The sequence below is a fragment of the Podarcis filfolensis genome, assembly GCF_964270895.1.
Source record: "Podarcis filfolensis genome assembly, chromosome: 2".
NCBI lineage: Eukaryota > Metazoa > Chordata > Lepidosauria > Squamata > Lacertidae > Podarcis > Podarcis filfolensis.
Genome location: NC_139605.1, coordinates 1,274,018 through 1,292,278, shown reverse-complemented (window position 1 = coordinate 1,292,278; position 18,261 = coordinate 1,274,018). Strand labels below are relative to the sequence as shown.

At 48.1% G+C, this 18,261-nt stretch overlaps 2 protein-coding genes across 2 annotated transcripts in view; one reads left to right on the top strand and one right to left on the bottom strand.

Annotated features, from left to right (window-relative positions):
* The window catches only part of LOC310756468 (uncharacterized protein), a 35,225-nt gene extending 24,537 nt beyond the window's left edge, over positions 1-10,688 (top strand). The window contains exons 7-11 of the mRNA XM_083600608.1: positions 2,056-2,137; positions 2,609-2,688; positions 2,962-3,088; positions 5,167-8,308; positions 9,995-10,688. Of these exons, the coding sequence (XP_083456734.1) occupies positions 2,056-2,137; positions 2,609-2,688; positions 2,962-3,088; positions 5,167-6,578 (1,701 nt within the window). The 3' untranslated portion in view covers positions 6,579-8,308; positions 9,995-10,688. The remainder of the gene's footprint in view (positions 1-2,055; positions 2,138-2,608; positions 2,689-2,961; positions 3,089-5,166; positions 8,309-9,994) is intronic.
* A 3,081-nt stretch (positions 10,689-13,769) lies between these two features.
* RPS18 (ribosomal protein S18) lies at positions 13,770-18,257 on the bottom strand. Its single transcript, XM_083602514.1, has 6 exons — positions 17,902-18,257; positions 16,367-16,465; positions 15,783-15,869; positions 15,130-15,231; positions 14,157-14,248; positions 13,770-13,887 (listed from the first exon to the last, which is right to left on the bottom strand). The coding sequence occupies exons 1-6, from the start codon at positions 18,082-18,084 to the stop codon at positions 13,812-13,814; spliced, it is 639 nt and encodes a 212-aa protein (XP_083458640.1). The 5' UTR covers positions 18,085-18,257; the 3' UTR covers positions 13,770-13,811.
* Between the last annotated feature and the right edge of the window lie 4 nt (positions 18,258-18,261).

Here is an 18,261-nt window from a genome sequence, read left to right as displayed (position 1 = left end):
AACAGGAGGCGAGCTGGAATCCTGGAGAGGCCAGGAAGTGGGGGCGGGGGTCCCAGGTCCTCCAGAGCGGAAGCCCCTCCTCCTTCGTCCTCCGCTAAGGCTGCCTCGATGGCCCCTCCTGGGATCCTCTCTCTCTGAGTCTCCTGAGTCTCCTCTCTCTTTTCCCTTGGGGCGCCTGGGGGAGAAGGGGGGTCCCAGGGCTTCAGGGGGAGGATACTCAAGGGAGGCGGGGAGACCCCCAAGGCAGGGAGCATCCTCCCCCCTTCCTCTCTGTTCAAGCTGCTGCTCCTCTCTGCCTGCCAAGGGGGTCCCACCCTCCCCACAACAAAGCCTCTCTCTGTGGGCTCCTTCTCTCCATAGAGGGGAGAGCTGGGTGCCTTCCGTTCGCCAAGGGTTAAAAGGAACTAAGCTGGATTCCTAGAGAAGGGAGGACAGAAAGGGGGAGGGAGGGGTCCCCCAGAGCTAAAACCCACCCCCCCTCCTTGAAAGGGGAGGGTGTTACTTGGTCATGGGTATGTGCCCAAGTTGGGTGAAGATTTCTTCATCGCAGGGGACTGGACTATATGGTCCGCAGGGTCCTTTCCCATTCAATAGTTCTCCGATTGTAAATCCTCTCCCATCGTTTGTATATCAGAAAATATCGAAATAAATGTGCAGGGATATTTGTGACATATGTTTCATTATTAGTGGCCACTGTAGTGAGTTCCAGCTTCGTGAATTGGCTGGAAAAGAAAAAGGCGAAACAGGATAGAGAATAATTAAGAGATTAGGAATCCACATTCCATAGTCAGACGCCTCCTCAGGAGCCCTTGCGGTTGTGCTTACATCAAGTGTGAGTAAGAGTCATTTTTCCTCTTCTGCTACCAATGAAACAACATAAAGTCTTGGTCTATTTGAATTCGGAGGAAGGGGGATTCAAAGGGAGGAGAATAATTGCTCTATTGATGAAGAAAATTTTTAATGTTTGATGTCTTACTGTGTTTGATGTTCATCTTATTGGAAGCCACTGAGGCAACCCAGTCAGATGGGCGGCATAGTAGTAGTAGTAGTACTATTACTAGTAATAATATTTCTATTGCTATGCTTAAATTTATATTTGGACCAGCCAGATTGAGAAAAATTCTGACGGTGTGTTGTTGTTTTTCTGGAGTCTTTATTTTTCTCTTGTGGAGCTGTAATCAAGTTCAAAAACAGCTTTAAACAATTTACAATCCCAGTAAGCTCAGAGTCTGGGCTTTAGTGTAGTGCAGCCTTGATTGCTAGCTAAAGTCACCCACATATGTCTGGGGACATTTTTCTGATCCTGACAAAGTGCCAATTTTATAACAGAACAATGCATTTGCTTTGTAGGGTTTGCCAGCACCTCTATCTAATTCGGACAGGAAGAACTTTCCAGAAGAAAAAAGGGACTCCTTCTGATAGCTTGGGAGCTTCCTGAAAACATAGATGGATGAGCAAGACTCGGCTGGCCCTAAAGCAGGAAGAGACCATGCGATTGAATATGGGAGCACTGGGGGATTCTGGGAAAACTCTGTGCCGGTGATCCTGGGTGAGAAGGACACCCTCCACTCAGATGTCCAGAGCCAGCAGCCCAAGCAATTCTGCTGCCAGGAGGCTGAAGGACCTCGAGAGGTTTGCAGCCGACTCTACCACCTTGACTGTCAGTGGCTGAAGCCAGAAAGGAACACGAAAGCTGAGATGCTGGACCTGGTGATCTTGGAGCAGTTCCTGGCTGTCCTTCCACCCGAGATAGAGAGCTGGGTGAGGGAATGTGGAGCAGAGACCAGTTCCCAGGCAGTGGCCCTGGCCGAAGGTTTCCTCCTGAGTCAGGCAGAAGAGAGGAAGCAGGCAGAGCATCAGGTGAGATATATTTTCCTCTGGGTTTTCCCAAGGGGCTCCAAACCAGAGGGAGAATATCCCAAAATGCATTACTGATATCCGATCCCTTTATGGATAGGATCCAAGGAATGAGATCTGGTAAAGTGTTTAGCTCTGCAAAATCCTTTTCTAATCCTTCTCTCCATTCTCTCTTTTGAATCTCAGTTGCTCTTTCAGGGAAAGAATCTGATGGCAGAAATGGGTCCTGATTCCTCTGAGGCAGAGAGGACTCTGATGGACACCAGGGAGAGACCACTAGGTAAGGAGGGAGTTATTTCTCTCTTTGGTCACATTGTGGGGATTTATAAACTACTGTAATCTGTTAGTTCTTTTCTGCTGTCTGCGGAGGAGCTGCTGGCTCTGGAAGGGGGGGTGGAGAGCAGGCGGGGGCATGGCTGGTGCACATCCTTCTGGCAGGGCACCCAGCACAGGGGGGGTGCATGGCGCACGTCCGGAAGTGGCCGCGATGGCACCCCACTGGCATGGTGGTGCTGGGGGCGGTACACTCCCCTGCCCCCCTTGTCCTCCACCAGTGGAGGCTGTTGTGGCCAAGAACTCAAAGGAGCAGAGATGTATTTTTACACAACTAAAATATTAAAGGTGTACGAATGTCAAAAGGCACTCAGTAGGATAGACTTCTTCCAAGGTCCACCTGTAATTAGAGATGCACTCCTGAACGTCGGAGAAAAGCAGGCATTCATGGCTTCCCACTTCCCTTTGTCTCTGGCAGGTGACCGGATGATGCCAGCAAGACCTCGTGCGTCTTTTCATGGTGGAGAAGGAGAAGCAGCGGCTATAGAAGCAGATCAGGTAGGGGGCATGAGACTTGTAGGGAGAGACGCCGAGGGGTGGGGAAGCCAGAATGCTTGGAAGAAAAAATGTGGAGTTCCACCCATTCACACAAAGATTAGGACCCATCATTAAAATAAAGTAATTCCAGCGAGATGTTAAAATAAGCATATCATGTGGAGCAAAACAATCCCATTAAATCAACGCAACAATTAACAGGCAGGGGGAAAAACAGCAGTGTTGTAGATCATCTTTATGCTGTCTAAGAGGAGGACATTTCCCTTTTTTTAAAAGGGTCTGGTGTGCTTTGAGGATGTCACTGTTCATTTCACGGACAAGGAGTTGGCGTTGCTGGATCCTGACCAGAGAGCTCTGCATGAGGAGGTCATGGAGGAGAATCGTGGGCTCCTGGATTCTCTGGGTAAGGCTCTCTGAGGATCATCATATCTGTTTTGAAATTCCATATCTCTCTCCTTGTGATGAATCTGCAAGGTTTGGATGGAACTCAGTAGTGTCACCTACACCACCTGGAAATCTAACGCCCGCAGAAATCACTTGGAATGGAGGGTGATTGGTGGTGTTGTCTGTGAATATCCGTCAGAGTGGGTAAGGAGGTTGAAGTAGCTTCTGCCAGATTTGTGTTTTTGCTTCTGTTGATTTTGGTTGACTAAAGAGATAACTGACAATGGAGACAGAGAAGATTTCGTAATTGGGCCAAACAAAATTAATTGAATCTCAGGTTCCCGTAAATATTTCAGCTAATACCAGCAAACAAAGACAGTTAACTCCATAGTAAGAACTCCCATCTAATTCCCTTCAGTTCTTCCTCTTTCACAACCGTTCATTAGCAACGTTGAAGAATGAACAGTTGTGAATGGTTGTTCTTCCTGAGGCTCTAATTAGTCTATCTATATATACTGAATTAGTGTAACAATACTACTTAATACCAATATAATAACCTACTATAGCCTATAGAATATAATAACCTACTTAGTCTATTACACTGCATTTTTTGCACCATTTCCCCCTCTTTAAAAATTCTTTTCTCTTTTTATTCCTTTCTCTTATCATATAATTTCTTTTTTTTGTTAGAGCATTTATTAATTTTCCAATAAAAAACATCCAATTAACATATCAAATCATAATGCAATAAAAATAAAAAAGATCAATTTGTCTTCCAAATTGTAATTTTTATTTTACAACTTCCCATTCTGAACCTCAGTCCAGCATCTCATCGATATTTCCATATCTCAATTTTATCTCTTCAACCTTCTTTGTCTCTGCGATCCTCAATCATGTCAGAAAACAGATAACCCTTTGTCCGTCAAGTGCAGATTTGTTTGTGTAATGTACCCTTTCAACTGTTTTTTTTTTTTTTACTCACGCCACTTCATCTTGCTCCATCCATTCCGGGCTTTTGTCCAGCTCTCTGAAGTTTCAGTAACTTGGCAGCTCCCAAATCATTAATCTTTCCCATTCAGCTGTTGTCAAAACCTTTCAAGATTTGTAAATGCAGTATCTTGCGCCTTATTGAGTTGTTCTTATGCAGACTGTTTGCTGTATTGCAATATCTCAGTCATTTGGTGATCAATCAGCCTTCCTGGAAGCCACCCAGGCCCCCCTCCGGGCCCTAGAAGGGGCCTGCTAGACATCCATTTAGCCTTTTCTCTTGTTCATAATGGAAAAAATCTTTTGCAAACAGCTGCACTGTATATTATCCAAAATATTGTCTCAAACCGTTGTAGTCAGCCAACAATTAATTCCTGTTTCTCTTAATTGGGGAGGGATTTCAAATTTTCCGTAACCGCGTAATAGGGGAGCGCCATTTTAATCCTTTGTTCTCCTCCTTAACAAACATTTCAAGTCTTAAAAAAAAAAAAGCTGCGCATGAGTCCCAATTGTAAATAGAAGTCCTTCTGCACTCATTTTTTTTAGAAGCAATTTAAGTTCTAAATGAGGCTTAGCATGAAAAACCAATTGTTGATCTTAAGAAAGGAGAATAAGAAAAGCATACCACTCACCTCCGCAATCCACACACCATGATGAGGATCTCTTTGAAGTCCGAGCTTATACACCAGAGACTGTACATTCAGCAGGTGTCTCTCCCCCCCCCCCCCCGGCTTTTTCCATTCAGACCAAGTGTTTGTTTTTCAAATCTATTTTAATTCCCAAACAGATGTCTCTGGCTATAGGAGTGACATCGGAGAGTGCCAGCCATGACCGTGCTCTTTGACCCAGTGTCCTGTTGGCTGCACCTTAGTGCACGCTGGCAATCTCGGACAATCCGCGGGTCTTTGAGACAGTCCTCCCCTACCCTGGAGAGGCTGCCAGGGCTAATTACCCTGAATTATCGGCACGGCTGCGGTCCGATCTTGTGGGAGGCAGCCATTCCCAACCGCCGGAAACAGGAAGTCCTCTTACCATATAATTTCTTTATGAATGAATAATCTTTCAATAACATACTAATATTTAAAAAATAATCGTTTTTTTTCATTGCAGGGGGTGATGAAATGGAAATTAATAACAAGGGGGACCAAGAAAGAATCCACACCGTAGAGAAGCCATATAAATACTCAGATTGTGAAGATAACTTTAGTCAGAGGTCCCAGACCACTTCTCATCAAATAAATCCCATTACGAATAAACCTTATCAGTGCTTGGAATGTGGAAAAAACTTCATTAAGAGCATTCATCTCACTTCCCATCAAAGAATACATACAGGGGAGAAACCTTATCAGTGCTTGGAATGTGGAAAGAGTTTCCGTCTGAGTAGTCATCTCACTTCCCATCAAAGAATTCATACAGGAGAGAAACCCTATCAGTGCTTGGAATGTGGAAAGAGCTTCAGTCAGAGCATTCATCTCACTTCCCATCAAAAAATTCATACAGGGGAGAAACCCTATCAGTGCTTGGAATGTGGAAAGAACTTCATTCAGAGCATTCATCTCACTTACCATCAAAGAATACATACAGGGGAGAAACCTTATCAGTGCTTGGAATGTGGAAAGAGTTTCCGTCTGAGTAGTCATCTCACTTCCCATCAAAGAATTCATACAGGGGAGAAACCCTATCGGTGCCTGGAATGTGGAAAGAGCTTCAGTCAGAGGAACGGTCTCACTTACCATCAAAGAATTCATACAGGGGAGAAACCGTATCAGTGCTTGGAATGTGGAAAGAGTTTCAGTCGGAGCACCTCTCTCTCTTACCATCAAAGAATTCATACAGGGGAGAAACTCTATCAGTGCTTAGAATGTGGAAAGAGTTTCCGTCTGAGTCGCCATCTCACTTCCCATCAAAGAATTCACACAGGGGAGAAACTCTATCAGTGCTTGGAATGTGGAAAAAACTTCACTCAGAGCATTCATCTCACTTACCATCAAAGAAATCATACAGGGGAGAAACCTTATCAGTGCTTAGAATGTGGAAAGAGCTTCAGTCACAAAGCCAGTCTTCCTTCCCATCAAAGAATTCATACAGGGGAGAAACCTTTTCGGTGCTTGCAGTGTGGGAAGACTTTCAGAAAGAGCTCAGATCTCACTTCTCATCAAAGAATTCATACAGGGGAGAAACCCTACCAGTGCTTGGAATGTGGAAAGAGCTTTAGTCAAAGTTCACATCTCACTTCCCATAAAAGAATTCATACAGGGGAGAAACCCTATCAGTGCTTCGAATGTGGAAAGAGTTTCTGTCTGAATGGTCAACTCACTTCCCATCAAAGAATTCATACAGGGGAGAAACCCTATCAGTGCTTGGAATGTGGAAAGACCTTCAGTCACAGTAGCCCTCTCTCTTATCATCAAAGAGTTCATACAGGAGAGAAACCGTATCAGTGCTTGGAATGTGGAAAGAGTTTCCGTCACAGTAAGACTTGTTGCGTTCACAAAGTAAAGGAAGGATTGAACTCTGATTAATAAGAATACACACAGAGGCTTGAACCAGCAAGACTCTGGGAAGGGTGCGTATAATCGTGTCTCTCTGTGCTTGTCCGTCGCATAGCCCCTGGCCCAGGCCGTTTTATTCACAAAAGAACTTTTTACAGAGCATTCAAAAGAACCAATCATATTTCTTCTGAGCATTTCCACAAACCCATGTGGGGAGAAAGTTAACCTATAAACACTAGTTATCCATGCATACTTTTTGGGTAAATAAGTTGAGAACTACAAAGGGGTGCATCTGGCAACCCCAGAGGTGAGAAATAAACATGATAAGAAGGATGGCCAGAAAGACCAGATCACTATCCCCTTCATGTGAGATCTGTTTCCTGGCTCCAAGATTAACATCTTAAGATAAATATATAAGAAAACTGCATCAAAGAAACTTGCCCACTATCTTTATGGCACAGGATGCCTGCCTGGCGAAGCAACTGCTGTGTACGTGACATGTGAAATGGGCAGTAGAGGAAATGGCCAGAGATTCAGAGGTGTAGATTGATCAAGAATCATGTCAAAATAGTTTAAACCCTGTCAACGCAATGCTTTCATTGCTGACACAGTTGGCTTACTCTATATTTGTTATAATTCCTCATAGCAATCCCACCTGATCACTACATCTCTGGATATTTGCACTCCGACAAGACTCTCCCATCACATAATTCATACAGGGGAGACACCCTATCAGTGCCTGGAATGTGGGAAGTGCTTCCGTCACAGCTGCACTTTCTCTTCCCATCAAAGAACTCACCGTGGGGAGAAACCATAGCACTTGCTGTGTTGTGATTGTATTTTAGCAGACTTTACCCTGTGCCTGCAGTCATGGGATTGTTGTCTATCACATGATGGTGTATGTTTTCATTCCACAGTGTGGGAAGTGGCGGAGACAGGATGTTTTGGTATTACTGTGTTCCGTGATGTAGGAGTATTGTCCTTTGTTCTTTCTCTTTTTGCTGTCTGATGAGAAAGAGGAAGGAGCTAAAGCAGAATGCTCTGAGTGTATTATATGTAAATAAATGTAGATTAGCCAAAAGGCTGTGCTACTGAGGTCTGTTACGCAAACTGCGAAGACTGTGGATCCCTGAGTGTGCTGATGTCTCCAAGGCATCAGTCGCTGTGATGTTCGGGTTGGAGAAAGCTTTTAAGCTCCTGATCAACCAGGAGGGAGAGAACATGCCAGTCGGGCATGTGTCTCTGCCAGGGTCCTACACGAGAGTAGGACGATCCCAACAGGTTCCTGTGCCTGGACTGGGACACCCAGCTTCTAAACTGCACTTAAACAACCATTGAAGGAATCATATCAAAAGGTTAAAGGGAACCTCTTCAGTCACCCACAACCCATGGGGAAAACCCCCATAACCAAAACCTGTTGTGGTTATGAGGTGGGACCAGCCTGCGCCCATAGCACTTGGCCCCTTTGTGGCAGAGTAACACGCAGCTTCCAAGTGTGCAGGAGTCCCAGGTCTGGTCCAGAGAATGGAAGGAAATTACAGGAAACATCCAAGTACGGACAGAATTCTTTTACTCCTGGTCTCAGGCCTGCTGGCTTGGCCCTGGGACCAGGTGCCTGGGGCTGTGCATCCGACATCAGCGTGCAATGACATTGGGCACTCATGCCCCCACTGGCCCATGCATGGCCCTGGCACAAAAGTTGTGGGTGCCCAGCCCCTCCATTGGGGGGATGTAGGGGCTGTCAGGGCCCTGGAGAGCCAGTGCCTATTGACTGTCTTCAGTGTAATGGTAACAAATCATACATAAATTAAGCATCTTTGCTTCAATACTGGTGATCTTTGCTTCTTCCAGTACACTGATTTTAGTTCACCTGTCTTCCCAAGTGATGCGTAAGATTTTTTTGGAGACACTTGGAATCTTTCGAGGAGTTGGAGATGGCGTTTATAAGTGGTCGACATTTTCCAACTTTACACCATTGAGTTGGATTTGTTGCCCTGCCCCCCGCACAACACATCCTGTACCAGATGAAGCAGGATTGCCACTTCTTGCAACAGCATGCAGCAAGTTCACTACCTGTACAGGTACTTCTTTGACTGGCAGGAGCTCTTCCATTTTGGCATCGACGAAGGGAAGTATATGGCCATGTTCCCAGAGGAGGGGCCCCACATCCAGAAGTGGGACGAGGACTACCTGCAGGGCTTCAGGTCCATGGTGGATGGCTTCTGCTGGGGCCACTACAGGATCCTTGGGCCCTTCTTCCACCCAGTTTCTCTCTCCCACACAGACAGACACAAGTCCAACGTCTGAGGCAGAGGAGCCTCTTCATTTCTCCTCAGTGGCAGCGGAGGAGGAGAGAGAGAAGGAAGAGGGTGGCACTATAAGGGACTATTTTGGAATCCATTTGAATAAATGAATTTAAATACTGGATGGAATGCAGGCAAAGCAGTGGTGAAAGGGTCTTTTTTAATAAAGCAAAATGCCTTTCTAAAGAAGCAGAAGCTCGAAAAGCAAGAGATATGAACAGAAATTACGCAGAGTGAAAATAAAACCCCCGATAAACGAGGGAGCCCAGGGAAACTGCCGCCTGGTCTGCCAGGAATGGGCCTCCTTGGCGCCTAAAACTGAGGGGAAGGTCAGGTTTCGAAAGGCGGGAAGTTGGGAAAAGGCGGGAAAAGCCGTTTCCCTCAGAGAAGCCGCCGCCTTCCCAGCGGAGGGGCGGGGCCAGGTCTGTTTCGTCACGGGTCCTTGCCCCGCCCTCCCTCCGCCTCCCCCTTTCCCCGCTTCCTTCTCTTTCCTCCGCGAGAGGCGGCTATGGGTCCCCCGCATGGAGCATGCGCAGCTCCTCTGTGCCCTCGGCTGGCCAAGGGTTAACAGGAGCCGAGCTGGAATCCTAGAGAGGCCAGAAAGTGGGGGGGGGGTCCCAGGTCCTCCAGAGCGTGAGCCCCTCCTCCTTCGTCCTCTGCCAAGGCTGCCTCGATGGCCCCTCCTGGGATCCAGTGAGTCTCCTCTCTCTTTCCCCTAGGGGCGCCTGGTGGAGAAGGGGGGTCCCAGGGATGGAGGGGGAGGATGCCCAAGGGGGGGAGACCCCCAAGGCAGGGAGCATCCTCCCCTTCCTCTCTGTTCAAGCTGCTGCTCCTCTCTGCCTGCCAAGGGGGTCCCACCCTCCTCAGAAGAAAGCCTCTCTCTGTGGGCCCCAGCTCTCCGTAAAAGGAGGAACTGGATGCGCTCTGTCACCCAAGGTTTAAAAGGAACTAAGCTGGATTCCCAGAGAAGGGAGGACAGGTGTCTGGGGTTGTGCATGCTGCGGGGCATGTGCGTCTGACATCAGCGGGCAGTGACATCGGGCACTCATGCCCCCACCGGGCCATGCATGGTCCTGGCACAAAAGTTTTGGGCGCCCAGCCCCTCCATTGGGGGGGTGTGGGGGCTGCCGGGGCCCTGGAGAGCCTGTGCCTATGGTCTGTCTTCAGCGTAATGGTTACAAATCATACATAAATTAAGCATCTATCGGAGCCCTGATAGAGATTCAGCTTAATAACTTAACAGTTTGAGAGTAGAGTTCTGACTTGGCTACAATATCATCAACTATATGAAATGTTTAAAACAGACAGGAAAACATTTTTTGGACCAAAGCTCACCATTTGTAAAAGACCTTTTACAAAACAAAGAAAAATATTATCTATAATGTACAAACTGTTGTTAGATTGGGAAACAAAAGATGAGCTTGTTAAAGCTTCTATGACACACTGGCAATAGAGAAAGGATATAAATGATAATTAATAATAATAATAATAATTGTGGCGTTTGCCTCCAAGTGGGTCATAAGGAAAGGGTTAAATGAGTGTGATGTGATTGGCCAGAGAGAGGAGGAGTGAGAGTGGAGCTGTGTGGAAGTCAGTTGAGAGTTGGGAGTTGAAGAGGGAAGAGGGAGGTTAAGTCTGTGGGTTGGTCGAGTTGTGTTGTGAGTGAGTGAGAGGAATTGTTAGGTGGAGTCTGATAGATAGTTGGAATAATCAGTTTGAAGTTGTTAGAAACGCGTAAGACAGTTAAGGAACAAAGATTAAGAAACTGCCAAGAAAAATTAACTGTAACCATAAGTTTGTTCATGCCTATAAATAAACTTGATTATTTGTTAATGTTGACAGCTGTCTGGACTCTGTGTGTACCCGTGAGAAACGGGTTGGTGGCAGCGAATAAAGCAATCACAGTGGTGGCACAGGGTCAATAGACCGTCAAACGTCCGGGGCATAGCTGTCAAGTGTCCCTTATTTGAAGGGACAGTCCCTTATTCCAGCGCCATGTCCCACTGCTGTCCCTTATTGATGGATGTCCCTTAAATGATGTCCCTTAAATTTCAAAGGAAGCAGCTCCTCTCCCTCCCTCCCTGCCGGCCAGGGAGGAGGGAGGCTCCAACTGTGTTGCTTGGCTGTGTTGCTCACCCAATAAGAAGTCTAAGAACGACTGGGGGTGGAGCTTGCATGCCTTGTGTGTGGCTAGTTAATGCAAGCTGAGGGGTTTTTTGAATGCTGGACGCCATTTTGTTGCACGTGCTGCTGCAAACTTTGCAGTGCAAAGCCAGGCCGGGGAGCCATCTTAAGCTGAGGCTGCATAGGCCTTGTGGTGCATGTAATTCAGATTCTATTCAGTTGAACCTCTGGTTACAAAGTTGGTTGGACAGGGTTCTCGAAGCTACCAGCATGAGTTTGACCAGACTGCAGGAGGACAGGAAGGTCCCTTATTTTGGCTGCTGGTCCCTTATTTTCAAATCTGTAAGTTGACAGCTATGGTCCGGGGACCCTGTGTGATCGCCACAATAATAATAATCTGAGCCTCTGGGAAAATCTGTGGAAGAGCGATTTGAAGTACACAGCATGTAATTCTTTGAAGGAGAACTACCTGAAAATGATTTCCCGATGGTATTTAACACTGAGCAGACTTGCTAAACTAAGTGCTGGAGATGTAATGAAGTTGAGGGTACATTTTATCATATGTGATGGACTTGTAAAAGGGTAAGAGAGTATTGGGAAATGATATACAGCGGTCCCTTGGTTGTTGAACGTTTCAGTTTTTGAATGCCAAAAACCCGGAAGTAAATGCTTCCATTTGCAAACACACCTTGTTGTTGTTTAGTCGTTTAGTCGTGTCCCACTCTTCGTGACCCCATGGACCAGAGCACGCCAGGCACTCCTGTCTTAGAAATCGAACAACTTCTGAGGCATTTTTCAATTTTCTCAATACAATTTGCCAACTGCCCATTGCGCCCCGGTTGTCGAACGTTTCAGAACTGCCGGAACGGATAACATTTGACAGCCAATGTACCACTGTATCATGAATTGGGGGAAAAAATGTTTAAAAGTACATTTCCAAAAAAAACCACCCCAGTGTTATTTTTGTTGGAGATAATTCAGAGGGAAATTCCCAGGTGTCAAAAAAGGCTATTCATGTACGCCACTACTGGGGCCTGTGTCTTGTGAGCCCAAAGAAGGAAAATGAGGTCCCAACCGAAGAAGAATGGAAACTTAAACTGATGAAATATGTGCAGCTTACAGACTTAATTTATAGAATGAGAGCAAGGATGCACGTTTAAAGAAGCCTGGAAAACGTTTACTGAATATATGGGTGTCAGGGGAGTGTCATCGGAACAGGGAAGGGAGGCAGAGAGGCTGTTGGGATACAGGGAGCACCCAAAGATCTTGTGAAGCAGTTCCTCTTCCTGTGGTGGGGAAAGCCAAGCCTCCAGTGGGGAAGAGGGATCGGGGGTGGGGGGGGTGGGATGCTGCTGGGAGCCCCAGCACCGCACCTTACCAGGAGGGAAACACGCATCTTCAGTCGCCCACCTTGCGCAGAGGGATAAAACGCAAGGAAGGAAGGAAATGCCTGGGGGTGACGAAGTTCTTATGTTGGGGTAAAAACCAGAAAGAGCCACTCCCAGATAACTGCTAGCGATTGAGGCAGACATGAACTTTGGGGTTCTGCACTGTAAAGTTTTGCACCAAAATAAAACCTGTAAAAGACAGGTCAGAGTCCTGCCTGGTTACTCACGAGCAACCACCACTGCCACCTGACAATGGGTAAAAATTGTGTTCATTTAAAAACGCTGGTAGCATTAAGATAAATTCAGCAGTGTAAGTAAGTTTTGATGGAAGCAATAATGGAATACTGAATGGTTTAGTTCATGTAAAATATGCAGGGATATATGGTATGTAAAATAAACCACCGAAAGAGAAGGGAGGACATTGATGTAAGGTTGTTTAAATGTCGTTTAGAAAATTTAATAAAAATTATATATACTGGTGTAAAAGGTAAAGGGACCCCTGACCATTAGGTCCAGTCGTGGCTGACTCTGGGGTTGCGGCGCTCATCTGGCTTCATTGGCTGAGGGAGCCGGCATACAGCTTCCGGGTCATGTGGCCAGCATGACTAAGCCGCTTCTGGTGAAGCAGAGCAGCACACGGAAACGCCGTTTACCTTCCCGCCGGAGCAGTATCTATTTATCTACTTGCACTTTGACGTGCTTTTGAACTGCTAGGTTGGCAGGAGCAGGGACCGAGCAACGGGAGCTCACCCCCTCGCAGGGATTCGAACCGCTGACCTTCTGATCAGCAAATCCTAGGCTCTGTGGTTTAACCCACAGCGGCAGTGAAAGGGCAAACCATTTTAGTTTCTATTCTTGACCCTGTTTTCCTAGAGGGGGGAAAGAAGCAAGCACCAAACTTGCCCTCACCTGGGAGTCAGACCCACCCCATGCATTTTGAAGCACACAGCCTCTCTCCAAAGAACCCTGGGAACTATATTTTGTTGCAGTGCTGGGAACTGAAACACTGAGGAGGGGTAAACCAGTTCCCAGGATTCCTTGGGCACAGTCAAGTGCTTTAAATTGGGTGCACGTGACCTTATAAACCTTTATCCTTCCGTCTCCCGGGTAAAAATTCCCCAAGCTATTTAGACTTTCCTTGTAAGGGATTCTCCCAGTCCCTGGCAGTGCTGCTTTTACTCAGGTGTTTTTTAATTATTTTATTTACTGGAACATTTTCCCCCCAAAAGAGGGATCCCTGCCAACGTACATTCTGCCCTTGCCCGAGCATTGATGCTGTGGGCCTCTGAGCCCCCTGGGCTGGCCAAGACCCCCCTCCCTCCTTTGCCAGGAAATGTGCAGAGATGGGAAACCCACTGTCCAGGCCCCCCACCCACCCACCAGAGACAAAGGAGGAGACAAGAGCATTGAGAAAACCCTTTTTTATTATTATCTGCACGGGGAAAGATTTACTTCTTCTTTGAGACGCCCACGGTTCTGCCACGACGGCCGGTGGTCTTGGTGTGCTGGCCACGGACACGTAGGCTGGGGTGTGGAGAGAAGAAAAGTGTGGCATATCAGCAAGGTGGGGGGAGGAGAGAGAAGACAGGCATGCCCCTCCCAGCTCAGCCCTCATGACCCAATTTCTCAACCTACTAATGAGTACAGTGAGGGGCCTGCCAGATATCAACAGGCAGGGAATTTGCCACCCAGGAAGCTTTCTTATCCTCTCAGTGTCGCCCCGCTGCCCCCAACACCTGCTCGCTGCTGCTTCAACCCGCTGCTTCTTAGCCCCCTCCCTCTCGGCTACTCACCCCCAGAAGTGGCGCAGGCCCCGATGCGCCCGGATCTTCTTCAGCCGCTCCAGGTCCTCGCGGAGCTTGTTGTCCAGCCCGTTGGCCAAGACCTGTTGGGGCAGAGGAAAGGGGTTGGCCATGGGGCAGTGGATACACAGCCGCCACCCGCCAGCCCTGGAGGTAGATGTCCACCTAGCATGGCCTTTTGGGCTCGCATGGGAGAAGAGAAGAATTTGGATTTGATATCCCGCTTTATCACTACCCTAAGGAGTCTCAAAGCGGCTAACAATCTCCTTTCCCTTCCTCTCCCACTACAAACACTCTGTGAGGTGAGTGGGGCTGAGAGACTTCAGAGAAGTGTGACTGGCCCAAGGTCACCCAGCAGCTGCATGTGGAATAGCGGGGAAGTGAACCCGGTTCACCAGATTACGAGTCCACCGCTCTTAACCACCACACCACACTGGCTCTCAGTGTAGGAAGAGGTCTGGGCAACCGCGCCTGGTCCTAGCCCCTGCTGAACTCAAGAGAGACAATTTCATGCCCACTTCTCAAGTCCATTTTGCAGATTTTACAAACCATAAGGACCTAGGAAGAGCCCTGAGGTTGAACCAGGCCAGAAGGGACCCTTCTGGACTCTCAGCAGCTAACCAGATCCCTGTTAAGGGAATCTCGCAAGCAGGATCCAAGCTGAAGAGTAGGTCCTGAGATTCCTAGCAGATAGTATACAGGAAGATCATTGCCTCTGAGCAGGGAGGAAGTGCGGAAACAGCCTTCACTACAAATCTGTCCAGTCCTCTGGTAGCCAAAGCTATCAACATTTGTGGGTCAAACTCTTTGTCTGAACAGGCTCTCCTCCCCTCTCAGCTTTTCAAGTCCAACCGTCGCCACTGTCCCATGGATTTGTCTTTGGCAAGGTTTCAAATTGACGGCCCACCAGCTGCTCCTCAGAGGAGGCAGGCATTTCGCTTGCTGCTGTCCTCCTGGCTCTCACCTGGCTGTATTTCCCGTCCTTGACGTCCTTCTGCCTGTTCAGGAACCAGTCGGGGATCTTGTACTGACGAGGGTTCTGCATTATGGTGATGACACGCTCCACCTGCGAGGGAGAGGGCCAAGAGCGTCACAGATACGTTCTGTGTTACGTTTGAATCAATCCTAAACATCAGACTGATTGTATAATAACTACAGCAGACAAAAACCCAAGTAAATAATAATGATCATATTGTGTTAAGTAAACCAAGGATCAAGGTACATATATATTTAAAATCCTGTTTTATATTTCAGGAAACAGGAGTACCAAAAAAAGAGAAAATACCAAGATTTATCCCAACAACAATGAAAAGTTTAATAATAATAATAATAATAATAATAATAATAATAATAATTTATTTATACTCCGCCCATCTGACTGGGTTTCCCCAGATGGACTCATTCAGGAAAGCAGAGGAGCATTAGAGGAGGCTGTTGGATTTAGCCCAGCATCCTTCAGTGGCCACCCGTTGCACCTGAACCACCGCAGAAGCCATGCCAGTCGGGGCAACCAGCTGAACAAGGTGTGCAGCAGAGGGTGCCCCCAGCCACAGCTCACCCTCCAGGCTTTCTGGAAGGACACCCAAGACCCACTGAAGATAGGACACACACACTCACCTCATCTTCGGTGAGCTCTCCAGCCCTCTTGGTCAGGTCAATGTCCGCCTTCCTCAGCACCACGTGGGCGTAACGCCTGCCCACCCCCTGCAAGCAAGGAGAGGGGAGGATCAGGGGAGCAGGACCAAAGAGACACTCAGAGAAAAGGCCACACGAAGGGATGCAACAGAGAGCACGGAAGTAGTTAACCGAATCTGCTTACTCAAGACCGTGCTAGGAACAACTGTGCAAATAATTTTTTTTTGCAGAAGCAAAGAGTACATTTGTGCAGGAAAAGCTTGGCCTTGAGCTAGTTTGATAAGAGGGAGAAAGGAGGCCCGCTGCTTTTGCCGAATCACAAACCCAGCCCCGGTCACAGAGGCCTGCTTTTCCCCTGAGAATGCGACTTGTTTCCTACACAGTGGTTAAGTAAAGGCGAAGGGACACCATGTCATTTACTGACCGTTACAGGTCCCCCAATGGCCGCCACCACCTCAAACATCACAACCGCTGTGAGAGTGGCATTCCAGGGGGCGGGCTGGACTAGATGACCCACGGGGTCCCTTCCCGCTCTATAATTTCACGATTAACTGAAGGAAACGGACCTTGATGGCGGTGATGGCAAAGGCGATCTTCCGCCGCCCGTCGATGTTGGTGTTGAGAACTCGCAGGATGTGCTGGAACTTCTCGGGGATGACGAGCGACTTGGGGAGGAGAAGCAAAGATTTATTGAGGCTCTGGAAAGGGCAACAAATCCTGGCAGCTCTGCAAAAGAAACAGTCTCCCCATTGCCACTGACACTGGAAGCTTGGAGGGCTCAGAGATGGGGGCCCAGACCCCTAAGAATGACTTAAGACCAGGCTTCCCGCGCCCTGAGTGTGTGTAGAAAGTGAAGTTGGGGAAATACATGTTTGCAGGTGTAAATGATTTCAGGCCTCCATTTCACAGATGGAGAAACTGAGGCTGAGATGAGCCATAAGCTGCCCATTTCCAGCCTCAGAATCCAGAATCCCACTTCTCCCAGTGGACCGAAAGGGAAGCCTAGAAGTAATAATAATAATGAATTATTCTGCAGTTCCAAGAAACAACATTGCTGCCTCTGACCACAGAGACAGAACATACTTCTTTGAACCACCCTGAGCCCTGTGGGTCTAGGGTGGTATATAAGTTTACTGTAATGATGATAACAGCAGCTATTTCAGCCTCACCACCACCTGTGAGGAAGGCTAGTCTGACAGTTGCAGGAGCCACCCAACCAGATGGGCAGGGTATAAAGAATAAAAGTATTATTATTGTTATTATTAGAGTATGAAGCCCCTGCCCACAAATGTCCCCCATCTCCCTCTCTGCAAAGTCAAGGCTCAGCACGGCGGTTCCTGCCTCCCTTGCAGGGCTGTCGCCAAAAGCATCTGGAGCGACTTGAGGACTAGGAACCTGCCAGGCCCGTTTGCCCTCAGACTTGGTCTGACCCTTATATTTCCCTCCCCTTATGGTCTTGATTTATCGGCTACTTCAAAATGAAGCTGCATTTTAAATTGCATTTTAATCTGTATTTTAAATTGGGGTTTTTTTTTCTCCCCTTCTCTTTTCCCCCCATTATGTTTTTACTGTGATTTTATTGGTGTTAGTGGTGCTGAGCCCGGCTCTGGCAGGGGCATAAATGAAATTTATTATTACTATTATTATTATTGGCGAAGGAGGCTGAAGTGGGCTGTGCGATTGAGGCTCCTCGAGGGGCACTGCCTGCCAGGATCAAGGAGGCTGCCCCCCCAAGGAAGCCCCCCACAGAACTAGGCCAGGCCCACTCTCAGGCTCAGCGGCCCTTTCGCCCCCATTTCCCAATGGGGGGGCTGATCATCACACGACTGGCCTACCTAGCAGGCTCGGTGTGAGGCTCGCAGCTTCACCGGAGCTCCCAGCTGCGGCCACGCAGGCAGGAGTTCACCAGGTGCAGCGCTTCGCCCGCCTCCATGCTTGGGAGAGAATCTGGGGAACTCCCTCCTTCGCCCACCGGGAAGACCCCCCCCGCCCTTAATAGCTCCCCGAAACCGGAGCCCATGCGGCCCCCTCCCCGCGGAAGCTCCCGGCGCTCCCCCCGCGGCGGATGGCGGCGGATTCCCGGTTCCCCCCTCGGACCCACCATGGCTGCGGCGCCTGCTTCTCTCTCCTGCTGTGGCCGGAAAAGGAAGTAGAGCCGGCGCGACGGCCTGCATATAAGACCCTCCCACCGAAGCGAAAACGACTTCCGGCGGAGGCGAGGGCCGTTCTCTAGAAGGCTCTCTAACGGGTTGAAGTCATAGGGCAGGCCCACTTCCGGAACCATAGAGATAGAAATGTAGATCCGTGAAAGGGAAGCCCTTTGCTCAGCGACGTGGATCGGGTCGTCCCGCTTGGATAATCCCTCTCATTTACAAATGTGTCAGGGGTGAAGCGGGTAAAGTGGGGTGCCGCCCCATTTCTGCTGGGAAATGTAATTACGTGTTAACACGTTTTCTATATC

Bases quoted from the DNA above. Each gene is read 5' to 3' on its own strand.
- RPS18 (XM_083602514.1), bottom strand. From the start codon at position 18,084: ATGGTTCCGGAAGTGGGCCTGCCCTATGACTTCAACCCGTTAGAGAGC. The intron at 14,249-15,129 runs GTGAGAGCCAGG...CTGCCCCAACAG, and splicing joins AGGACGGGAAATACAGCCAG to GTCTTGGCCAACGGGCTGGA. The intron at 13,888-14,156 runs GTGAGTAGCCGA...TCCACACCCCAG, and splicing joins GGCCTGCGCCACTTCTGGGG to CCTACGTGTCCGTGGCCAGC.